The 18,686-nt window shown below is 33.0% G+C and overlaps 2 protein-coding genes across 3 annotated transcripts; both read right to left on the minus strand.

Annotated features, from left to right (window-relative positions):
• Nucleotides 1-2,333: 2,333 nt before the first annotated feature.
• Nucleotides 2,334-7,754, minus strand: LOC7456930 (uncharacterized). Of its 2 annotated transcripts, XM_052454438.1 has the most exons (6): nucleotides 7,436-7,754; nucleotides 6,535-7,001; nucleotides 5,544-6,381; nucleotides 3,562-3,762; nucleotides 3,316-3,467; nucleotides 2,334-3,143 (listed from the first exon to the last, which is right to left on the minus strand). In XM_052454438.1, the coding sequence occupies exons 2-6, from the start codon at nucleotides 6,970-6,972 to the stop codon at nucleotides 2,673-2,675; spliced, it is 2,100 nt and encodes a 699-aa protein (XP_052310398.1). In that variant the 5' UTR covers nucleotides 6,973-7,001; nucleotides 7,436-7,754; the 3' UTR covers nucleotides 2,334-2,672. The 2 variants fall into 2 exon arrangements, with proteins under 2 accessions (XP_052310398.1, XP_024461014.2); XM_024605246.2 differs by having other exon boundaries at nucleotides 5,544-7,001.
• Nucleotides 7,755-9,103: 1,349 nt separating this feature from the next.
• LOC18100964 (uncharacterized) lies at nucleotides 9,104-14,841 on the minus strand. The gene is given in 6 exon segments (XM_052454383.1): nucleotides 9,104-9,910; nucleotides 10,986-11,098; nucleotides 13,910-13,927; nucleotides 13,929-13,995; nucleotides 14,231-14,275; nucleotides 14,278-14,841. Coding segments are annotated over 6 exon segments (504 nt in total). The 5' UTR covers nucleotides 14,423-14,841; the 3' UTR covers nucleotides 9,104-9,794.
• Nucleotides 14,842-18,686: the final 3,845 nt, after the last annotated feature.

The raw sequence follows: 18,686 nt of genomic DNA on the forward strand, positions 1-18,686 counted from the left end.
TGTTCAGTGGGCCGTGGGATTAGTCGTGGTGCGCGCAAGCTGGCCCGGACACCCACGTAAATCAAAAATAATAATAATAATAATATGGTTATTCAAATGAAAAATATGTTTGTAAGGTGTGAAAGGTGTTTTAAGGTGAAACTAAGATGTTATTAACATGATTCTTTAATTTATTTATTTTTAAATTAATCATTATATCAAGATTTTCAATTAATTATTTGTTATTAATTTCAACAATAAAGAGAAATTACCCTGCTTATTTCAGGTATCCAATGAAGTATTCATTATATAATATTATTTATTAATAAATAAAAAGTAAAATAGTTAATATATATATTTTTTTTTTTGTTGAATATTTAGATTTTTTAATACAATATGATATATACATACCTTAATATTATTATAAAACACATATATATATATTAACAATACTTGTCTTTTTATCATTTAATATATAAATACACACTTCAAAAATGGGTTTTAAATCAAGTTTAATAATATCTATATTTTACTTATTATTTATTAAATCTAAGAAATTTTTATATATTTTTGGATTGATATCTATCAAATTCAAATTAAATTATATTTTATAAATAGAAGATAATAATAGTCAAGGTAATAAAATTAAGTACGCAGTGCATGAGGAGAAGACAGGAAGGATGATTTGAACATCTTTCTAATTTTTTTGTATAAATTCTTTATTTATTGGATTTGGTTTTTATACACCTTGATGAGATTAGTACGAGTATAATGCTCTGTATATGCAGTGCCAGCTTTATTTGTATTTTATTAATTATCCATGATATTGTGGTCCTAATAAAAACAATAGTGATAAATCTTGTGCATTATAGAATTAATAGTGTAATTCTGATGGCTTTTTAAAATATTTTTTATTTAAAAATATATTAAAATAATATTTTTTTTATTTTTTAAAAAATTATTTTTTATATTAACATATTAAAATAATCTAAAAATATTAAAAAAATATATTAATTTCAAATAAAAAAAATAAAATATTTTTAAAACACAAAAAAAAATATAAGGTCGAAACGTTTACCATGAACCGCACTAGGATTTTCTACAAGAGACTACCTATTTGACTTGTCGGTAAATGACTTGAGATAGAAAATGGCAATCTGAGAAGCAAGAGTATTCAATGTTTTCCCATCTCCAACGTCACCAAACTAATAGGATGTTTTTACAAGAGTTGCTGTTATTTTTAAAAATATATTAAAATAATATTTTTTAAAAAAATAAATTATTTTTTATATTAATATATCAAAACGATATAAAAATGTAAAAAATTTAATTTTAAATAAAAATAATTTTTAAATTTTTAAAAATATAATTTTAACCATGTTATCAAACACCATCTAAAAAGCTAAAGAGATCGAAGAGGGAAGAGAGCGAGTGAGAGAGGACTGCAAGAGATTTTGAGAGAAAAGTGAGCAAACTGTAGAGATAAAGAGGGAGAGAAGGGTGATTGCGGAAGGAAAAGAAATTAAGTGTCGGTTTGGTTTGGTATTATGATTAAACTTTTTTTTGTTAAAATTTGAATTGTTTTTTTTTTAATTAATTTTTTTTAATGTTTTTAAATCATTTCAATATATTAATATCAAAAATAATTTTTTAAAAATAAAAAAAATTATTCCAACACATTTCTAAGGAAAAAACCATTTTAAAAAAAAATAACTGATCTGATTCAATCCAATCAATTTCAAGCTTTAGAATCAAAACCAAAAACTAGATCAACAAAATTAAGTTTTCTAATTGGTTAATTTATTTTTTTTATATATCTTTCTTAGTTTAATTAGTTTTTCTGGCTTTTTTTACCCACCCCCAACTCAACTCATAGGCCTCTGTAGCAACAAGTGCGTGGACAATGATTGCTACATGGTTTTTGCGATGAGACATAGAGTTTTTGTTAACTAGCCGTATATCAGCGCTCCAGAGTAAGGCGTTACCAGATGGGAAGCATCCAGCACTGAAATATTGCTGCAATGTGCTGTGCTCGTAACTGCTATATTGCACTGAAATATGCCTAGAAGACCATGAACGATGAAACTAACACCTTCGATGCTAAAGATGCGATCACAGATTATAGACTTATTATTTGCAAATGGGTATTCACTGGAGACATTTAAACAACACTACTCTAGCTATTGATCTCCCTAATTTTATATGCATCCACAACACATTTCTGGGAACCAACCTGCTACCCTAACCAACTGGCATGGTATTACATAATACATCTCTCCCAAACATGCATACCATTTACACAGAAAAAACTTCAGAATCCTACATAATGAACCGGATAGAGAGTAGAGTATAGATGCAAGGAATGTAGATCCAACCAATTTACGATAGGGAAAGTTTCTTGTTCAGAAGAAAAACAAGATATGTCCACATGAAGATCATTCCACTCATATAGAGCGCTCTCAATTCAAAAGTTTCTAATGCTAAAAAAGAAGAAAACAAAGCTTAAGCTTTAACATCAAGCAGCCTTCCAGAAAACCAAATCCAGCACCGAACCACAACCCTCTGCTTGGCTGGACAATTCCTTCCTACAAGCAACACCTGCAGACCTGCAAAGAGGCAATTATGTGATACTATCTTACCATTATCTAACATGATCCTACGAGCAGCCAGGGATGTAAATAATAGCCCAGTCCCTATTGCTTGGTGTTTTTTCCACGTTCTGCAAGTTTTGCTGCAACTTGCTCTTCCAATAACGGTAAGTAGTAGATTCGAGGAGCTGTTTTGGTTTTCCGGAAGAGGTCATCCAGAGTGACAATGGGTGGGTCATGCTTCTCAGGAAGTGGAGGTGGTGGAGGAAGATCAACTCGTTCCCTGGCATGGGGTGGGTTAGAGAGTGGTGGAGGAGGTGGAAGGGAAGGTGGGGGTGGAAGTTGCTGCCTAGAAACCTGTTGACGAGGAGAGGGTTGTGGCTGCAGGGTGGGAGGAGCAGGTGCAGCAGCACTAGGAGTGACAGGTGTAGATGGAGACTGAGGAGGAGCATCCACCCGCATTTTCACTTCCTGAGGATCAACAAACTCGGCCACTAAAAGGCGTCCACCATTTGGCGGCCATTGTAGGTTATAAACAGCATTCCGTGTCTCCGTGGCTTCTTCCACAGATGAATACTGCACAAACAAAAGTGTTCAGATACCTGGTAGATACCAAGTAGTGCTGAGACCTACTAAAAAAATAAGAAGACAATACATGTATGCTGTTGTCCCAAAGAAAGAGTTTTCCACATTTAAACATTTCCAGTCCAGATAAGGAGAGAGAGAGAGACACAGAGACATGTCTTACCGTAACATAGCAATGGGTTTTGATATGATCCATCCAAAAACTTGTGACAGTCCCAGTTTTGCCCAGGAGTTCTTGGACAGCTTTCAGAGTAAAAGGACGCAGAAAACGATCAATTCTGAGAGAATTGGTCAAAGGTTTTTGTGATGGTGGAACTGCCAGATAACAATGATAGAACAAAATGTGTCAGATGTTAAACGAATTGTCCCTGGAAACACTTATATTCCAACTAAGAGAAAATTAACTCACCAACACGTTCCTTGGGTGCCTCCTCACTAACAGAGGATTCAGAACGGGAGAAGTTGCGTCTCAAAGGAGCAGGCTGAAACCCATCCTTAGGTGTGGTGGTGGGTGTCAAATTTGAGCTTTGCTGTTCAGGAACCTTGATGTTCTCAGAATTCCATCTGCGTTGCCGCTTCAAAGGTTCCGAGTTTCCAACAATTTCTTGATCTATAAAAAACTCAAATGAAATATATTGAGAAACTGAGTTATCATGCTTACTCATGAACTATAACTTACTGCAGAAAGGGAAGATGAGTCGAGAACAGATTTGCAAGCACAACTGCTCAAGAGGCAGTAATCATACAGAACCAAATAGCCACACTTATTTTCCAAAACACAACTTTCAGAAGATCTGATGAAAGGCATAAAATCACTCAACAAATATAAAATCAACGCAGTCAAGGCAATGTGATGTAATAAATCAAGTAGACATGCCAATGGCCAACAAAAGCAGAAGCTTCATGAAGAAAGACAACTGTCATCTCTGTGAGAGTTGCACTTCCTTGTAATTTAAGCAGGTTCCTATTGATACACCCGGCCTTTGTCCACAAAGGTACTTCAGTAAAAGTATAAAACCATATAAAAACACAAGGTTACATTGATACCTAAATAACCTAAACTTCAAAACTAGAAACAGGAGAACATACAGCCAGCAAAAAGAATTTGAGGCAGAGACGCTAATTTAGATTCCTATTAAAAGACATTTTCCAATAACCATCAGCTGAAATATTTAACTCATACAAATATGCCTTCAACTGTGACAAACTTGATCCTAAAACAAACTTTAGGTATATAATATTAGCATCAGACCTTCAAGCTCACCAAAGACATTGCATGCAAATATGAAAACCAAAACTAAAAGGCACGCACACACCATATTCAATTCTCATGTATTTAAAAAAGCCAAGGTACTTCAGCTAAAGCAGAGGCCTAGAAGAGCATCCAAACTTGGATCATTTTTTCCACATTGCTTAAACAATACTAAATTGAAAGTGTAAACTAGAACCTACAAATCCTACACTTATCTGAGGGCTTCCTCAACATATAACTTTCACAAGGCCTGGGGATAAGTTCAAAGAAGCACTAGTGAAACCAGATGTTAATGCTTCCAAAAGGTCTTGTAAAACCAGTTCCTCCAGACTTACATAACTGGTAAAGAAAACCAGAGAAACTGCAGGCTGTTTTTATCCATTCACAATTTCCTTTTTTTTCTGTTTATTTTTCAATTCGGAAGCAACTTCAGATGTGGAGACTAAAGATTTTTGAAGATCTAAAATGGATACAAAAAGATCAAATAAAAAAAATTGAACTAAAAAAAGAAAAAAAAAGAGTTGTATAACTTATCACAATAGTTTTAAGGAAGAGAATTTGTTTGTGGCTGTGAGCTGAAAAAGAATAGATAGTCATGAAATTACAGACATGAATTCACAACTTCATTTGGGCTTGTCTTACAGGCAAACCCAAATCATTACAGTTTCGCATGTCTTGGACATAATCAAAAAAATTATGTGGTGACAAGGATCTCAGGGAACCACATTTTCCTTATTTCCACATACACTCTGGAGACAGCATGCCTAATCCATTTCACTAAGTAAGGAAAATTTCAAATCATCTACTTAATTGCAATGAGCAATATTACATAACATTGAAAGCATAAAATCTCGATTATTTCCTACTTCCAAAATTAGATCACTCATGCAAATATTTATCAAACTACATGGTCTTTTAAAGGAAACTATTGATAAAGACACTAATACATGGAAGCAGCCTATATGCAAGTAAAATAACCAGACCTCTGAATCACATCTGGTCATTAATAACTATTGAAATTGAAAGGCGTAAATACATCATAATCACAAAACCCAGGTGGCAATACCATGTAAAGGAGCATCAGTCAAGTCCAGAACATATGACAGTCAAAAAAAAAATTTATAAAGAACAAATCTTACCGTTAAATTTTCTTTTCTCCACAGGCACAACTGGATGAATCTTATTCTCAACATGGACCTCCTTTTGATCAGTAGATAAGTCCTTCCCAGCAACACCAACAAGATTTTCCTCCTTCACAACAGGCCCTTCATTTTTCTTTTCACTCACATCACCCACTTCATCAGAATTATACTTTGAATCAATTTGCTTACTTTCTAAAACATCTTCCTCCATGGAGTCATCACCAGAACTCCTGTCTAAATTCAACTTTTCCGAGTACCCCACATCAACACTATCATTATTCTTTCTCATATATGCATTTGTACCACTGCTGTCATCTTTCTCTTCAACAGATTCCTTCTTCTCTTGTGGCTCTTCAACATCCATCGGATGTGATTCACCACCAACTGGGACAACATTACTGAATGATGGTTCCACCATCTCTGGCTTAACATTATCTAGTTCTAATTTGACATTATCAGCAATTATATTATCCTTTAGTTCAATCTTTTCATTAATTGATACAGAATCAGTAGAAATAGAATCAGATTTTACTTGAAACCCTAAACTAGGGCTGACCTCAGATACCTGGTTGTCTGGAGCAGAAGAGTCAAGCGTGGCATCCTCGTCTGGAGGCTTCAAATTCTCATTCTCCAGCTGGGGCTTTAAACCCTCATTCTCCAGCTGGATATTTGAGTTCTCATTTGCCTCCTGTGTTCCAGAATTTTGCACATCTTGCCCACTCAATGCTACTTCTGGCACCACACTCTCAGTAACAGTAATACTGGTCTCCACAGTAGTTGCATGAACATTGAGATCCTCATCTGAACTAGAAGAATCAATACCAACCATTTGGAACTCTTCTTGAAGTTCTCCTGTACCCGTGGCTTTCACACTCAATGCTACTTCTGACACCACACTCTCAGTAACAGTAATACTGGTCTCCACAGTAGTTGCATGAACATTGAGATCCTCATCTGTACTAGAAGAATCACTACCACCCATTTGGACCTCTTCTTGAAGTTCTCCTGTACCCATGGCTTTCACACTCTCATTGGTGCCAACCTGAATCATAACATTATCCACCTTCTCATCTCTATTAGCGGCATCATCCACGACATCTTTAACCATCTCAGCAACAACTGCTACTGCCTCTTCCATTTTCACCCCTACTATAGGTGGGTTCTCTAAATGAACACCATTATCCACATCCACCACAACCTTCGCAGCATTTTCCTGCTCGCTGCGTAGTGCTTCCTCACTTTCCCTCTCAGTGCGAAGTGCTTCATCATTTTCCATCTCAACACGAAGTGCGTCATCCAACCGTCTAATCAAATCATCCTTCAAACCATTGGTTTTCAATCTCCGCCTTTTAAGCTCTTCTTTTAACTCAGTAACCTTCCACTGGTCTATGGGTTTTGTTCCAAGAACTGGATATGGTGAAGACATGATTTCCAACTAGAATTGCCCTCAAAATCCTGAATAAAATACAAAAGTCAACATACATTTTGCAACTTGAACAAAATCTCACAACTTTACTACAATTTTTCAAAAATAAAAGGCCATCATATCAGTAAATTTAACACAATTTCAAAGCCAGAAACTAAAAATTTACCAAATTCACTCAACCAATAATTAGCCGAAAACCTAGATTCAACAACACAAACCAAAAAATTCAGAACAAAAAAAGCACGTTAAAAAAGTCATTTCAGAAACCAAATGCTCTCATCATCCAGAACCCATCTTCCAAAAAAATCCCAAAACAAAGGAAACCCTCACACAAAAAAAAATTCACTGCATCACAAAAATTTACAAATTTCACAATGTGTAAATTTCTAAATAGAATAAAAAGAACAAGTGCATACAAATTATATAAGCCAAAACAAGAAGAAGAAAATGAGAGACAACTTACAGAAATAATTTCTTGGCTGCACTCGCAATAGAAACGGATATGTAAGACCCTAAATTTCAGAGCACAAAAGCCACCATTAGAGATTACAAAACCCAACAAAGAGACGGCAATTATCAGCGATTCAGTTTGTTCTCCTGAAACAGAAAGACCAAAACAAAAGGCAGAAAACTAAAACATGAAAAAAGAGAAAGAAACAAATTTACAAAAACTCTAAAATGTAAAGCAGAGAAAAAGATCAGTTCTTTTTTTTTCTTTGCCTTCTTCGTTGGAGAGAGAGAAGGTAATTTAGGGTTTTGGTTTTCTTATCGAGAAATAATAGAGAAGGAGTGCGTTTGGTACTTGAAATAGTGGCGTCGATTTTGCTGGTCAAATACCGGACTTGCCCCTAATGAGCAGGGGATTCTTTTTTGTCTCACGAGCGGTGCTCATGGTCAGTTACGGGAAGTGCTAAGAGGGTGTGTGATGTGGCTGGCGAATTGGCATTTCCCTTATTAAAAGAGTGAGAAAGATCTGCCCGGAATTGCCTTCAACCAGTATTTTTTTAATTTTAAATTACTTTATCTGCTATAAAAAAAAATTATTATTTTAATAATTTTTTAAGAAAAAACTGGATACGGTGAAGACATGATTTCCAACTAGAATTGCCCTCAAAATCCTGAATAAAATACAAAAGTCAACATACATTTGGCAACTTTAACAAAATCTCACAACTACAATTTTTCAAAAATTAAAGGCCATCATATCAGTAAATTTAACATAATTTCAAAGCCAGAAACTAAAAATTTACTAAATTCACTCAACCAATAATTAACAGAAAACTATAAAATTATTATTTTAATATATTTTTAACTAAAAAATCATTTTAAAAAATAATATTATTGTATATCCAAGAAGTGAAAGATTTTAATAATAATAATAATAATAATAATAATAATTTATTTTATTAACTTGGATATCCGGCCAGCTTATGCATACCTCAAATAATCCCACTGGCCCTAAAGTTCACGACCATGTAAGTCTCCAGTGGTCCTGAGATATGTAGGACTCAAATTGATGACCTCTAAAAAGCAATCAAGAATCTGATCAGTTAAGTTACACCCCTCAAGGTTAATAATAATAATAATAATAATTAATACTTGGATTGTTAATGATATTCATGATAATTTTTCATTAACAAAAACTGTAAAATGATGCGATTATACGCAATCAAGTTCTCCTTGCTGATTTTTTTCACAATATTCAGCGATGAGTTATGGTAGAAACCCACAGAAGTATAAGCCGAAGATCATCCACGAGCCCCAGATCCTAAAAAATAGTGTTTTGCAAAGTCAATTTTGAAGGATGCTTGACTTGAATATTAGGTCCAAAGAATAAAACAACACTTGATAATAATTTAATGATGCCACCCTCTTCTTAAAGGTCTTGGATTCTGACTCTCTTTCAGTCTCGTCCGTACGAACTCACCTGAGAAAACACAACCAAAGACAACTGTTTCTGGTTTCTTTGTGTATATGTGGTGGAAGAACATGTAAGAACTCGAGAACAGCCATGCATGCAAGTGATGAGGAGGAATGAACAAAAAAAAAATAAGAAAGAAAGAAACCTTATGAGAAAGAAGCTAAGAATTAAAAGTAAGAAAAAAAAAACCAGAAAAGAAATGAACGGAGATTGAAAAAAACATGGGACAATTTATATTCAATTCATCAAAAACTATCTCACAAAATAGAAAAAAAATATATAAATAGTATAATTCTAAAATATTCGATTATCTGTTTCAACTCATTAATCAAAATAATCTAACATAAATAACTCAAATAAATAAAATAAAATAATAAAATAGATCCAAATAAACTCAGTCTTAAGCCATCTTCCGTCTGTGCGAGTCTGGCCACGAGTAAGAATCCCGGGAATGTCCATCATATTAAGCCGTCTCCTGGAGAGCGATTTCTGAGATGTGCTGTGAGTATCTAAAGAGACAGAGGACATTATGATTGGAGCTGCCCCGCATACTTGGGAACACAGTTGCATGCCTTTAGCACCTGGTAACAATTAAAATAGCTGCATTTCGTCATGAAACATGAGTTCCCACGATCAAAAACCTATCCATTAGTTCTCTTCTGTAACTCACCATTACATCTCAGACAGAAAAGAGGACACTCAAAGAGAAAAGGTCATCTTATAATCCTACAGAATATAGATACATGTTGAGAGTGGATGCCATCTGCCAAACACGAGACCATCTTGAAACTGCAATTTCGAGACACCACAGGCCTTCTTGTATATTGCTCCATTTTCGCCACCATGGTTCAAGTTCATATTGTTGTTGTCTCATCGATTTTTAAGTATGGCTCTATCTACTCTACTCGCTTTCATCCTCACTTTCCTGAAAGTTCAAATGATTCATATTCCTTTCTAGTGGTGGAAACCCATCTTGGGAATCATCAGAAGTGCCTTCATTTTCACTTATTTCACCTCCTGTGGCAGCATAAACAGATATTATAGGGTCAGAGTGAGATCTTATTTTGCATGCTATACTCAATATCCTGAGAAAAATAAATATATTTTCCTCATCCAGATTCCAAGCATCAAGATTCACATTAATGAAAACGACCACAGGAATATAGCCTACCTGGTAAAAAATAATAACACAAGCTGGGTCCATTGGAAAACACGCAAAGGGGTTCATGGAAGCTAAGGAGCACATACATTAAACTTGATCACATAATGTATTCTAAAATTTAGAATATTTTGAGAAGAACACGTTAGGCTTGCATTACTTGCAACCATCCCTTGCCTACGTTAAAAAAGGAGTTCCAGCAGCAAGGTACTTCACTAAATATATGGTCACGTGGTGTTTTGGGCCCAACATTGAGTAAATAATGATAATTTGTTTCTAAGTAAATCAAAGAGAATTCACAAAGAAGCAAAAGAAGGATTTAAACTGGTTTCACAAAATGCAAGACCAGAAGTAAAAGTCTTGAACATTAAGTGAAAGTAATGAATTAGATTAGTTAATGGTTCAGATCAATGAATGAATGTTTTGCGTTCTACTTAAGCTGATTATAAGTTGCAAGAGAGAAATATTTGATCTTATGTTGCCAATGGCTAATGGCATTGAAGCAAAACAGTAATAGAGCAACTGATTGGGAAGGTATCAGGGATTAGTTTAGGGCAGACAGGTGCTTCGAAAATGTAATCAGAGGTCAGTGTTACAACCCAGCCTCTACAAAGTGATATAATTTGAGTTACTAGTCAAGCAAACATAGGAAAATTTAAGACAAAACTTTTATTGGCATAGAAAGGACAAATTGATAGTATAAATAAAACTGAATTACTGTTAAATTGCTGACTGACTCACAAGGTCCATAACAGTAGATCCATTATCCCAATTTTGCAGGATATATACTTCAGATAAAAACACCACACTGCTTTTACTGGTGACAATAAAACTACATTAGAAATGTGTTTGCTTCATTTCAAGAAAACAAAATCTATTGCAGTAGCTTTTATAATGTGAAAAGAGATTTTCTTGGCAACACGCATAAATTACCTTTAGCGTCAGACACAGCCTTTGGAACCTGGTTTTGTTGAGAAAGCCAAGCATTTTGGACAGAAATGATTTCAGCACTGTTTCCACATTCTGAGTATGCTTTTAGAAGTTCCCTGCACCAGGAAGTTGAAACAATGTGAAGTATGAATATCAGTAAAGATTATGACCAATTAAAACATCAGTTCGAACATTTCGCTGTAACTGCATCCTTCGTGTGTTTCATTAAACAAAAATGTGTACATGTCACACCATTTGTAGGATTATCTTCATTAAGTTCAAGTATGAAATGGTTGCACTCTAAAAGGAAATGTTTATGTCTTCGCAGCAGCTTACAACAACAACTATACTATTCAATTGGACATCCAGAAAAAATCCTTTCTTTCTCAAAACAAATTGGCTACAGAATCACCAGGTATTCCATGCTAGCAGGGATTTGAGACTCAACAGAAGGATATTCTAACTTTTCTTCGGAAGTAAATTTATGAGCCATTACAAGAATTCTACACATGTTTTCCATGTTTTTTAAAGAGCAGGTAGAAAATTAAACACTACTTCAAGGAGTTGGAACCTACAACCACATTAACCACCATAAAGGCTCCAATCAATCTTCATCATTCTAATGCATATTGCAGTTTAAAACACGTTATGTTTTTTACCCTTGCGGTTCCTGATGGAGTTTAACAATCTTTAGGCTATCTGTAGAGCGGCAGGAAGTTAAAACATATTTCAAACAAGCAAATTGAATGTTAAGGATTTGTTTGATTCCTGTTTTAAGAAACTGTTTTCTGATTTGAAAACAGCAAAACATTCCCTGCACTAGAAAACCTGTTTGCTGTTTGGCTGACTTTTTGTCCAAAACAGTTGCTGTGTTTTGAATTTTTTTTTATTATTATTATTTAGTTTTCAAAATAATTCCATTATATCCCCATCATAAAAAAAAACAAAAACAAAAAAAAAAACAATACATTCTTGTGAACACTGTAAAAAAAAACTATTGTTTTCAGCTCTCAATTTCCAACATAAATTTTGAGAGAGAAACAGGAAACAGAAATCAACAAGGCCTTTTTAGATTGTATCAAGAATTAATGCCATTCTGGAGGAGAAGTTTGTGCTATTCTTACAGCAAATGAGTGTACATGCACAGGCATTTGGGGTGGTGCAATGCACCAACATCAATCCTAGCTAACAACAAAAGATCCAATCCATAACTCTCAAAAATAAACCATAAGCTTTACTAAATTGTTTCCTCCTCTCAAAATGCATTAAGTAAGTCTCAAGAATCAAATCATTTTACCATTTGATGTTGTGGATAGTAAAAATGAGGAGACACTGTCACGTACAATTAATGGAATAGAGAGAATGGGACTAGGGAATACTTGGGGAGCTTAAAGTTCGTGCAAGTAAGAATGAAAAGTGGTGTATGGGGTAGAATGGAAAACTAACCAAGCAGTGAGGATAACAGATTTATACTTGTCCGTGATGTTATGCAATATGGTGAAAAGAAAAGGCAATCAATTTATCTGTCATTTTATTGAAGTTCATAAATGTGTTACTAAATAGGAGTTTTTTGTTCTTTTAGAATTTAGTCTATTCTCTGCTTTGTAGCTAGTAATAACTAGGAGTTTAATATTCAGATAGGAGTTTTCTTCCTTTATCATCATGGATTCCTGTTCCGCATTATAATTTAGTTTTGGGTTGGCCTATATAAGCACATCATGTATTTTGAACAGCCATTTTGATAAATGAAATTCAAGTCTTGAAATTTCTTTGTTCTTGTGGATTCAAGAAGCAGCCCATGAAGATTTCAAGGGCAAAGCCTAGTAGATTCTAGGTTCTCTATCCTTTCTCTTAACTCCTTTTGCCGGTTTTACATCAATTGATATTGGTGCTGCATCAATTAATATCATAGCTTAACCTCAATTCAAACACTAAACAACATCTTAAACCTTGACCCATAAACTTAGAACAAGGAATTATGCTTTATGGGCTTCTTCTTTTTATGGTTGTTTAGGATTCAAATCAAGTCAAACTGTGATACCAACAGATGTTGGACCAATATCAATTGATGTAGAATAGATTAAAAGGATTGAGACCTAGAATTCACTAGGCTAAACCTTTGAAACCACAAGTGGCGCTTCTTCAATCCCCGAGAAACTATGCTCTTAAAGCCACAAGAGCAAAGACATTTCATTCAGCAAAATGGAGAATACATGATATGTGTGCTTATATAGGTATACAGAAAAACCATAAACTTTAATACAAAATAGAAATAGACTGAAATCTTCAATAACATAAAAATTCCTATATAGAAACAAAATGACAAATATATTGATGGAGACTTTTTTTTCTTCTAGTGCATCAATGATTGGTATTACTGGTTGCGTTGAGAGTTTATGATTGTCTGAGTGGATTTATTAGAAAATTTGTCTTTTGGATGAAATGAACTAACAATACATCCAATTGAGGAATTAGTGGGTATTTATCTAGAAAAGGGGAGGTTTCACCAATGAATGAGTTTTGAGGTTGACCAGTAATATGCACAGATGGAATAAGTGTAGACCAATCACATATTGAAAAGTACATTAGGTTCAAAAAAAATTAAAAGGGTGACTTGCATTGTGGATGACACATGGTTGAGATTTGAGCCTCCTCAAGCAATTCTAAACTCAAATCATGGTTGAGATATTGTAAGTTTAATGTCTGATCTTGCAATGACAACAAGAACTATCAAACAAAAGCCCGTGTAAAATTGCATTTACAGGAGTCCAATAATTGAAACTGTTCATAACCAAACAATACCCATTCAATAAATTTTGTTAAAACAGATTATAAGGGTAATGCATAAATATAAGAACCAAAAAGAGTTAAACAAAAATAGTAGCATAGAAATGAATTCCATATAGAGTTTCAGAGGAAAGTTGTACCATATTATTAAAGCATAATGCCTCTGCACAGGATAGCTGACGAGGTCGACCATAATTTACTGGATTTGCTGCAACCAGCCATGGTACTGCAATTTAAAACAATTTTTCTTCAATTTCATAGAGAAATTCCTAGTAAGAAATTTTTTTTGGTTAAGGACAAATGATGTATTCAAGATAAATAGATGCACCATTGTCAAGAAGTGAATATATAAAATATAAACAATAAAAAGATGTATAATCATTTGTGATACAACTGATAATAGTGCCCATGAAATCAGATTCTTCCACCTGACATGATTTTTAGGGAATGAATTTTCGGACATAAGCAAGGAGAAGCACATCGCAGCTTGACAAATGGTACATCTCCAAACATGCCCATGAGCAATCCACGACAGCCAATCCCTTCCTCTCGATCAAGCAATAATCTTCTCTGGAGACGCAGTGACTCCCAACAGGACTGCAAACAGAGAGATGATAAGAAAAATAAAGAACCGTAATGCCCAGGTTCCGCATAAGCCTAGAGAGCTCTCTGGTGAACCACAACAGTAGGTGCTCCCACAGTTTGCTTAGCTTTAGTTTTGGATGTCTAAAAGAAATGTGGTATCTATGGAATCCTTTGAATCCACCACAACCTAGTCCCCACTATTTGGGACTTGCCACACCAGGACAAGCCAAACCCATTTGCCCCAAGAGCCGTAACTGATTATTTGAGGCAGCGGCACATGCCTTGTCTCATGGATGGAAATTCTCAAGCACTGCGAGGGTAGGAGTAAAACTCAGGACCTGGCAAATCCTGAGACAACTCCTTATCACTTCAGCCATCTATACGCATTCACAATTTGATTCTTTTACATAATTATAATTCTTCCATGTATGCAGAAAAAATCAATTGCTCTAAACACTGCTAGCCCCACCAACCTCTCCGTCCTTCCAAAAACCATCATGTAGAGAAGAAGCTCCCAATTATTTAAAAGGTGCACTTGGGCTTTTTTGAAAGGCCCGGCCACTGAGACCCGCGCCTTGTCTTGTTTTTTAATTTTTTATATTGTTTTTTTTTAATTTTTTTCTTTAATATTTAATTAATTTTAAATTAGAATTTATAATTTGTTTTGGTTTGATTTGTTTTCTATAAAGTTATTATGATCTCAAAAAAAATTTAGATATTAGGTTGGTGATTGTGCTCGTTTATTTTTGTTACCATATAATTAAATAAAAATAGTTTAAAAAATAAGTATTAAATTTAGTGGAGTCAATAACTCGAATTATTAAAATGACAGGTTAAGCCACAAAACCCAGGTTAATTTAATATGTCATCGTCTCAATATTTAATAAAAAATATGCCAACTTGATTTTTTTTAAGTCATTACATGTTTTTACTGATCATCCGGGTTGCTTTTAAGCATGTTAGGTTAATTGGATTATGTTAGGAAAATTCCTCACATGATTTAATTTGAAACTTAAATTAAGTAAAGAGTCAAGTCATGTGGTTTTAAATTTAACCTATTGGACCAGAATTAATGACAATACTAAAAAATTATCTAATGTTCTTTTGTTATGTCAACTAAGAGCAGGAGAGCTATATAGTGAATTAACTAGATAAGAGACCCAAGCATGATTTAAAATTTTTTTAAAAAAATATGACTCGGGTTATATATCTGACTAAGAAAAAAAAGACTAATATATGGACCAACATAAAAAAAAATAGACATGGGAACTTGCAACAAAAGAACGGTTAAAAAATAAAGGTGATGGAATTAAGTTTCCGGCCAATTAAATTGGAAGAATAAAAGTAAAAAAAAAAAAGACTTGGATTAACCTGACTTAGCAAAACAAATATGCAAGCTATGTAATGAAATTGGAATAGGTAAATAGAAAGAAAAAAAAACAAAAAAAAAAAAACAAAGTTAAATCCCAAATAAATATAGCATCGAATGATGAAGATGAAAAAAATATTAATTTTTTTTTTAAAAAAAAGAACATTCAACAAACCAAACTCTATGATCCAAATCATATGAATGAGATAACCAAAAATAATTAATTCCCAACTAATACAATGTTGAAGGACGAAATTGTAAAAAAATAAACTTAAAATTTTTTTCAAATTAAATCTAACAAATAAAAAAACTAAAAACAATCTAGGTCATTTTGAAAATTCACAAAAAACAATGTATAGAAGGAAAATAAAGAAAAAATAGAGCTTAATCGCTAATAATATAAATGTTGAATGATAAAATTAAAAAAACATCAATTTAAAAAAAAATGAATCAAGTAAACCTGGACGAACCTTCTAAACCTTACCAAAGTTCTCAAAATTGCAATTCATTAAATCCTAGACCCAAGATGAATCAAGAAATTCAATTCCCAACCAATTTAATATTGATTAGCCAAGGTAAATTCAATAAAGAACAACAAATAAAAAGACCCGAGAAAACCTAGATCATTTTCAAAATCAATAAAAAAATATTGTAGAAAGCAGATAAATAAAAATAATGGAGCTCAATCTTTAATTGAATAAGTTTTTAATAACAAAACTTTAAAAACATGAGCTTAAAGAAAGACAAAAAAAAAAAAAAAAAACAAAGCAAACTCGGATAAACCTCCCAGATCTGGGCTAATCTTCATAACCTATAGCCTGTGAAATTCTAGATCCAAACTCAATCAAGAAGATCAATTACCAATCAATCTAATATTAGATGATGGAATCGAAGAAAAAAAATCAATTTAAAAAATTTGGTAGAGTAAAAAAAGTTATAATAAAAAGAATGAGGATCAAATTTGATAGGAAAAAAAAACTAAAGATGATGAATATATATATTATTTCAATTAAAATAAATAGCAATAAAAAAATGAGAACTAAATTCAAAAGATTAAAAAATTAAAGGGGGATGAAATAGAAAAATAATTCTAGTCTTGTAAAATGTTTTAAAAAAATCATATCAAATATTGAGTGATGAAATCAGAAAAAAAAATCAATTTAAATAATTAGCAAAAAAAAAACCCAATAAAGAACGATAAATAAAAAGACATAGGATAATCAGGGGTTATTTTCAAGACAAATAAATTTTTTTACAGAAAGCAAGTAAAAAAAAACATAACTTTGTTTCTAATTGAATAAATGTTGAAGGGTGAAAACAAAGGAAAATAAAAAAAAAACCAAGCAAACTCGGGCGAACGATCTAAATTTGATCGAATCTCTAAAACTCGCAACCTGTGAAACCCTGGACCCGAGTTCAATCAAGAAGCTTCATTTTCAACCAATCTAAAATATCAATTTTTAAACTTTGTCAAAGTAAAAAAAAAAAATAGCAATTAAAATAATGAGGATAAAAAATGACACGAAAAAAAACCAAAGGATGATGAAATTGTAAAAAAAAATAGCAAATTTAAAATTTATCCCATACAAAATAAATAGCAATCAGAAGAATGGGGTACCAAATTTGAAAGACAAAAAAAAATGGAAGAGGGGTGAAATTAAAAAAATATATAATTTTATAAATGATTCAAAATAAAAATAATAATAAAAAAGACAACGACCAAATGTCAAGGAAAAAAAACTAAAGGGCTAGCTCAAAATTCTAGAAAGAGAAAGAGAAAAAGGTGAAAAAATGGCTTTCGGTGCCAAATTAGAGGTGCATTTGACGCACGTGCACCCCATCACGTATGGAACACCGAGACTTTTCAAGCGCTGCTGCAAAAACAACGTTTAGTGACCGAATAACCATATACGTGTTGCTTGAAGGGTGTGAGAGGTGCTCACTTGTGCATGCCCCAACAAATTTATTTTAATTTCTAACAATTATTGAAATAGAAAAATACCTCTAAGTTGAAATTAACAAAAAAAAAAAAAACATGATGAAAAGACCAACAAAACAATGGAAGATAGTTTTGTTAATTTTTCACCAAGGGGCAATTAAGTAATTTAACTTTAACAAAAAAAATAACATAAAAGCTATGTTACATGAGGCTTTTTTTTTGTGACGTCTAAGTAATTTAACTGTTCTCAAAACCTAAAAAAAATTAATCCACCTCCAAGCAATTTGAAAATAACATTGTATTATGATAAAAATATATATATATATATATATATATATATATATATATATATATATATATATATATATATATATATATCTTGACCCAAGTTGTTATGACTAACTTTGAAAATAACATTATTTCAATAAATATTGCTCCGAATTTGAGGCACAGTAACTTCTTTTTCTCCTTTAATTAATTAATTAATGAATCCCTCTGGTCTGAGTAGCGCCCTGTCTCTAGCCTGCCAAAAAAACCAAAAACTAAACCGACACACCTGCAAGCTTCGCGACGACTTTAATAACTTTACCTGCACTGCCATATAAATTTGCACATAAATCATGTTAGCAACCTTAGCCGCATAGGGATTGGTGAGAAGAAGATTGAGAACGAGGATGGTAAGTATTTTACTTCTTGAATTTTCGTGTCCTTTACACACACATATTCGTTTTTTTTTACATAGATATTCGGGTCAGCTTGTGTATATCTTGATTAATTTTACGGGCTCTAAAATTAACAATCATGTAAGCCTCTAGTGGCCCTAAGATTTGTGAGACTCGAACTAGTGATCTTCATGGAACAAACTTAGAATTTGATCAATTGAGCTACACCCTTCAAGGTTTACATAAATAGGTTTTAGTATACAAATAAAATGCTGCAATAATATTACCATGAAAGTAGTAAAAAAATATCAAGTTGAAATAAATGAAACCTGATCTGACTAAATATATAATAAACGATGTTG

Source organism: Populus trichocarpa, chromosome 7 (assembly GCF_000002775.5).
Source record: "Populus trichocarpa isolate Nisqually-1 chromosome 7, P.trichocarpa_v4.1, whole genome shotgun sequence".
NCBI classification, from domain to species: Eukaryota; Viridiplantae; Streptophyta; class Magnoliopsida; order Malpighiales; family Salicaceae; genus Populus; species Populus trichocarpa.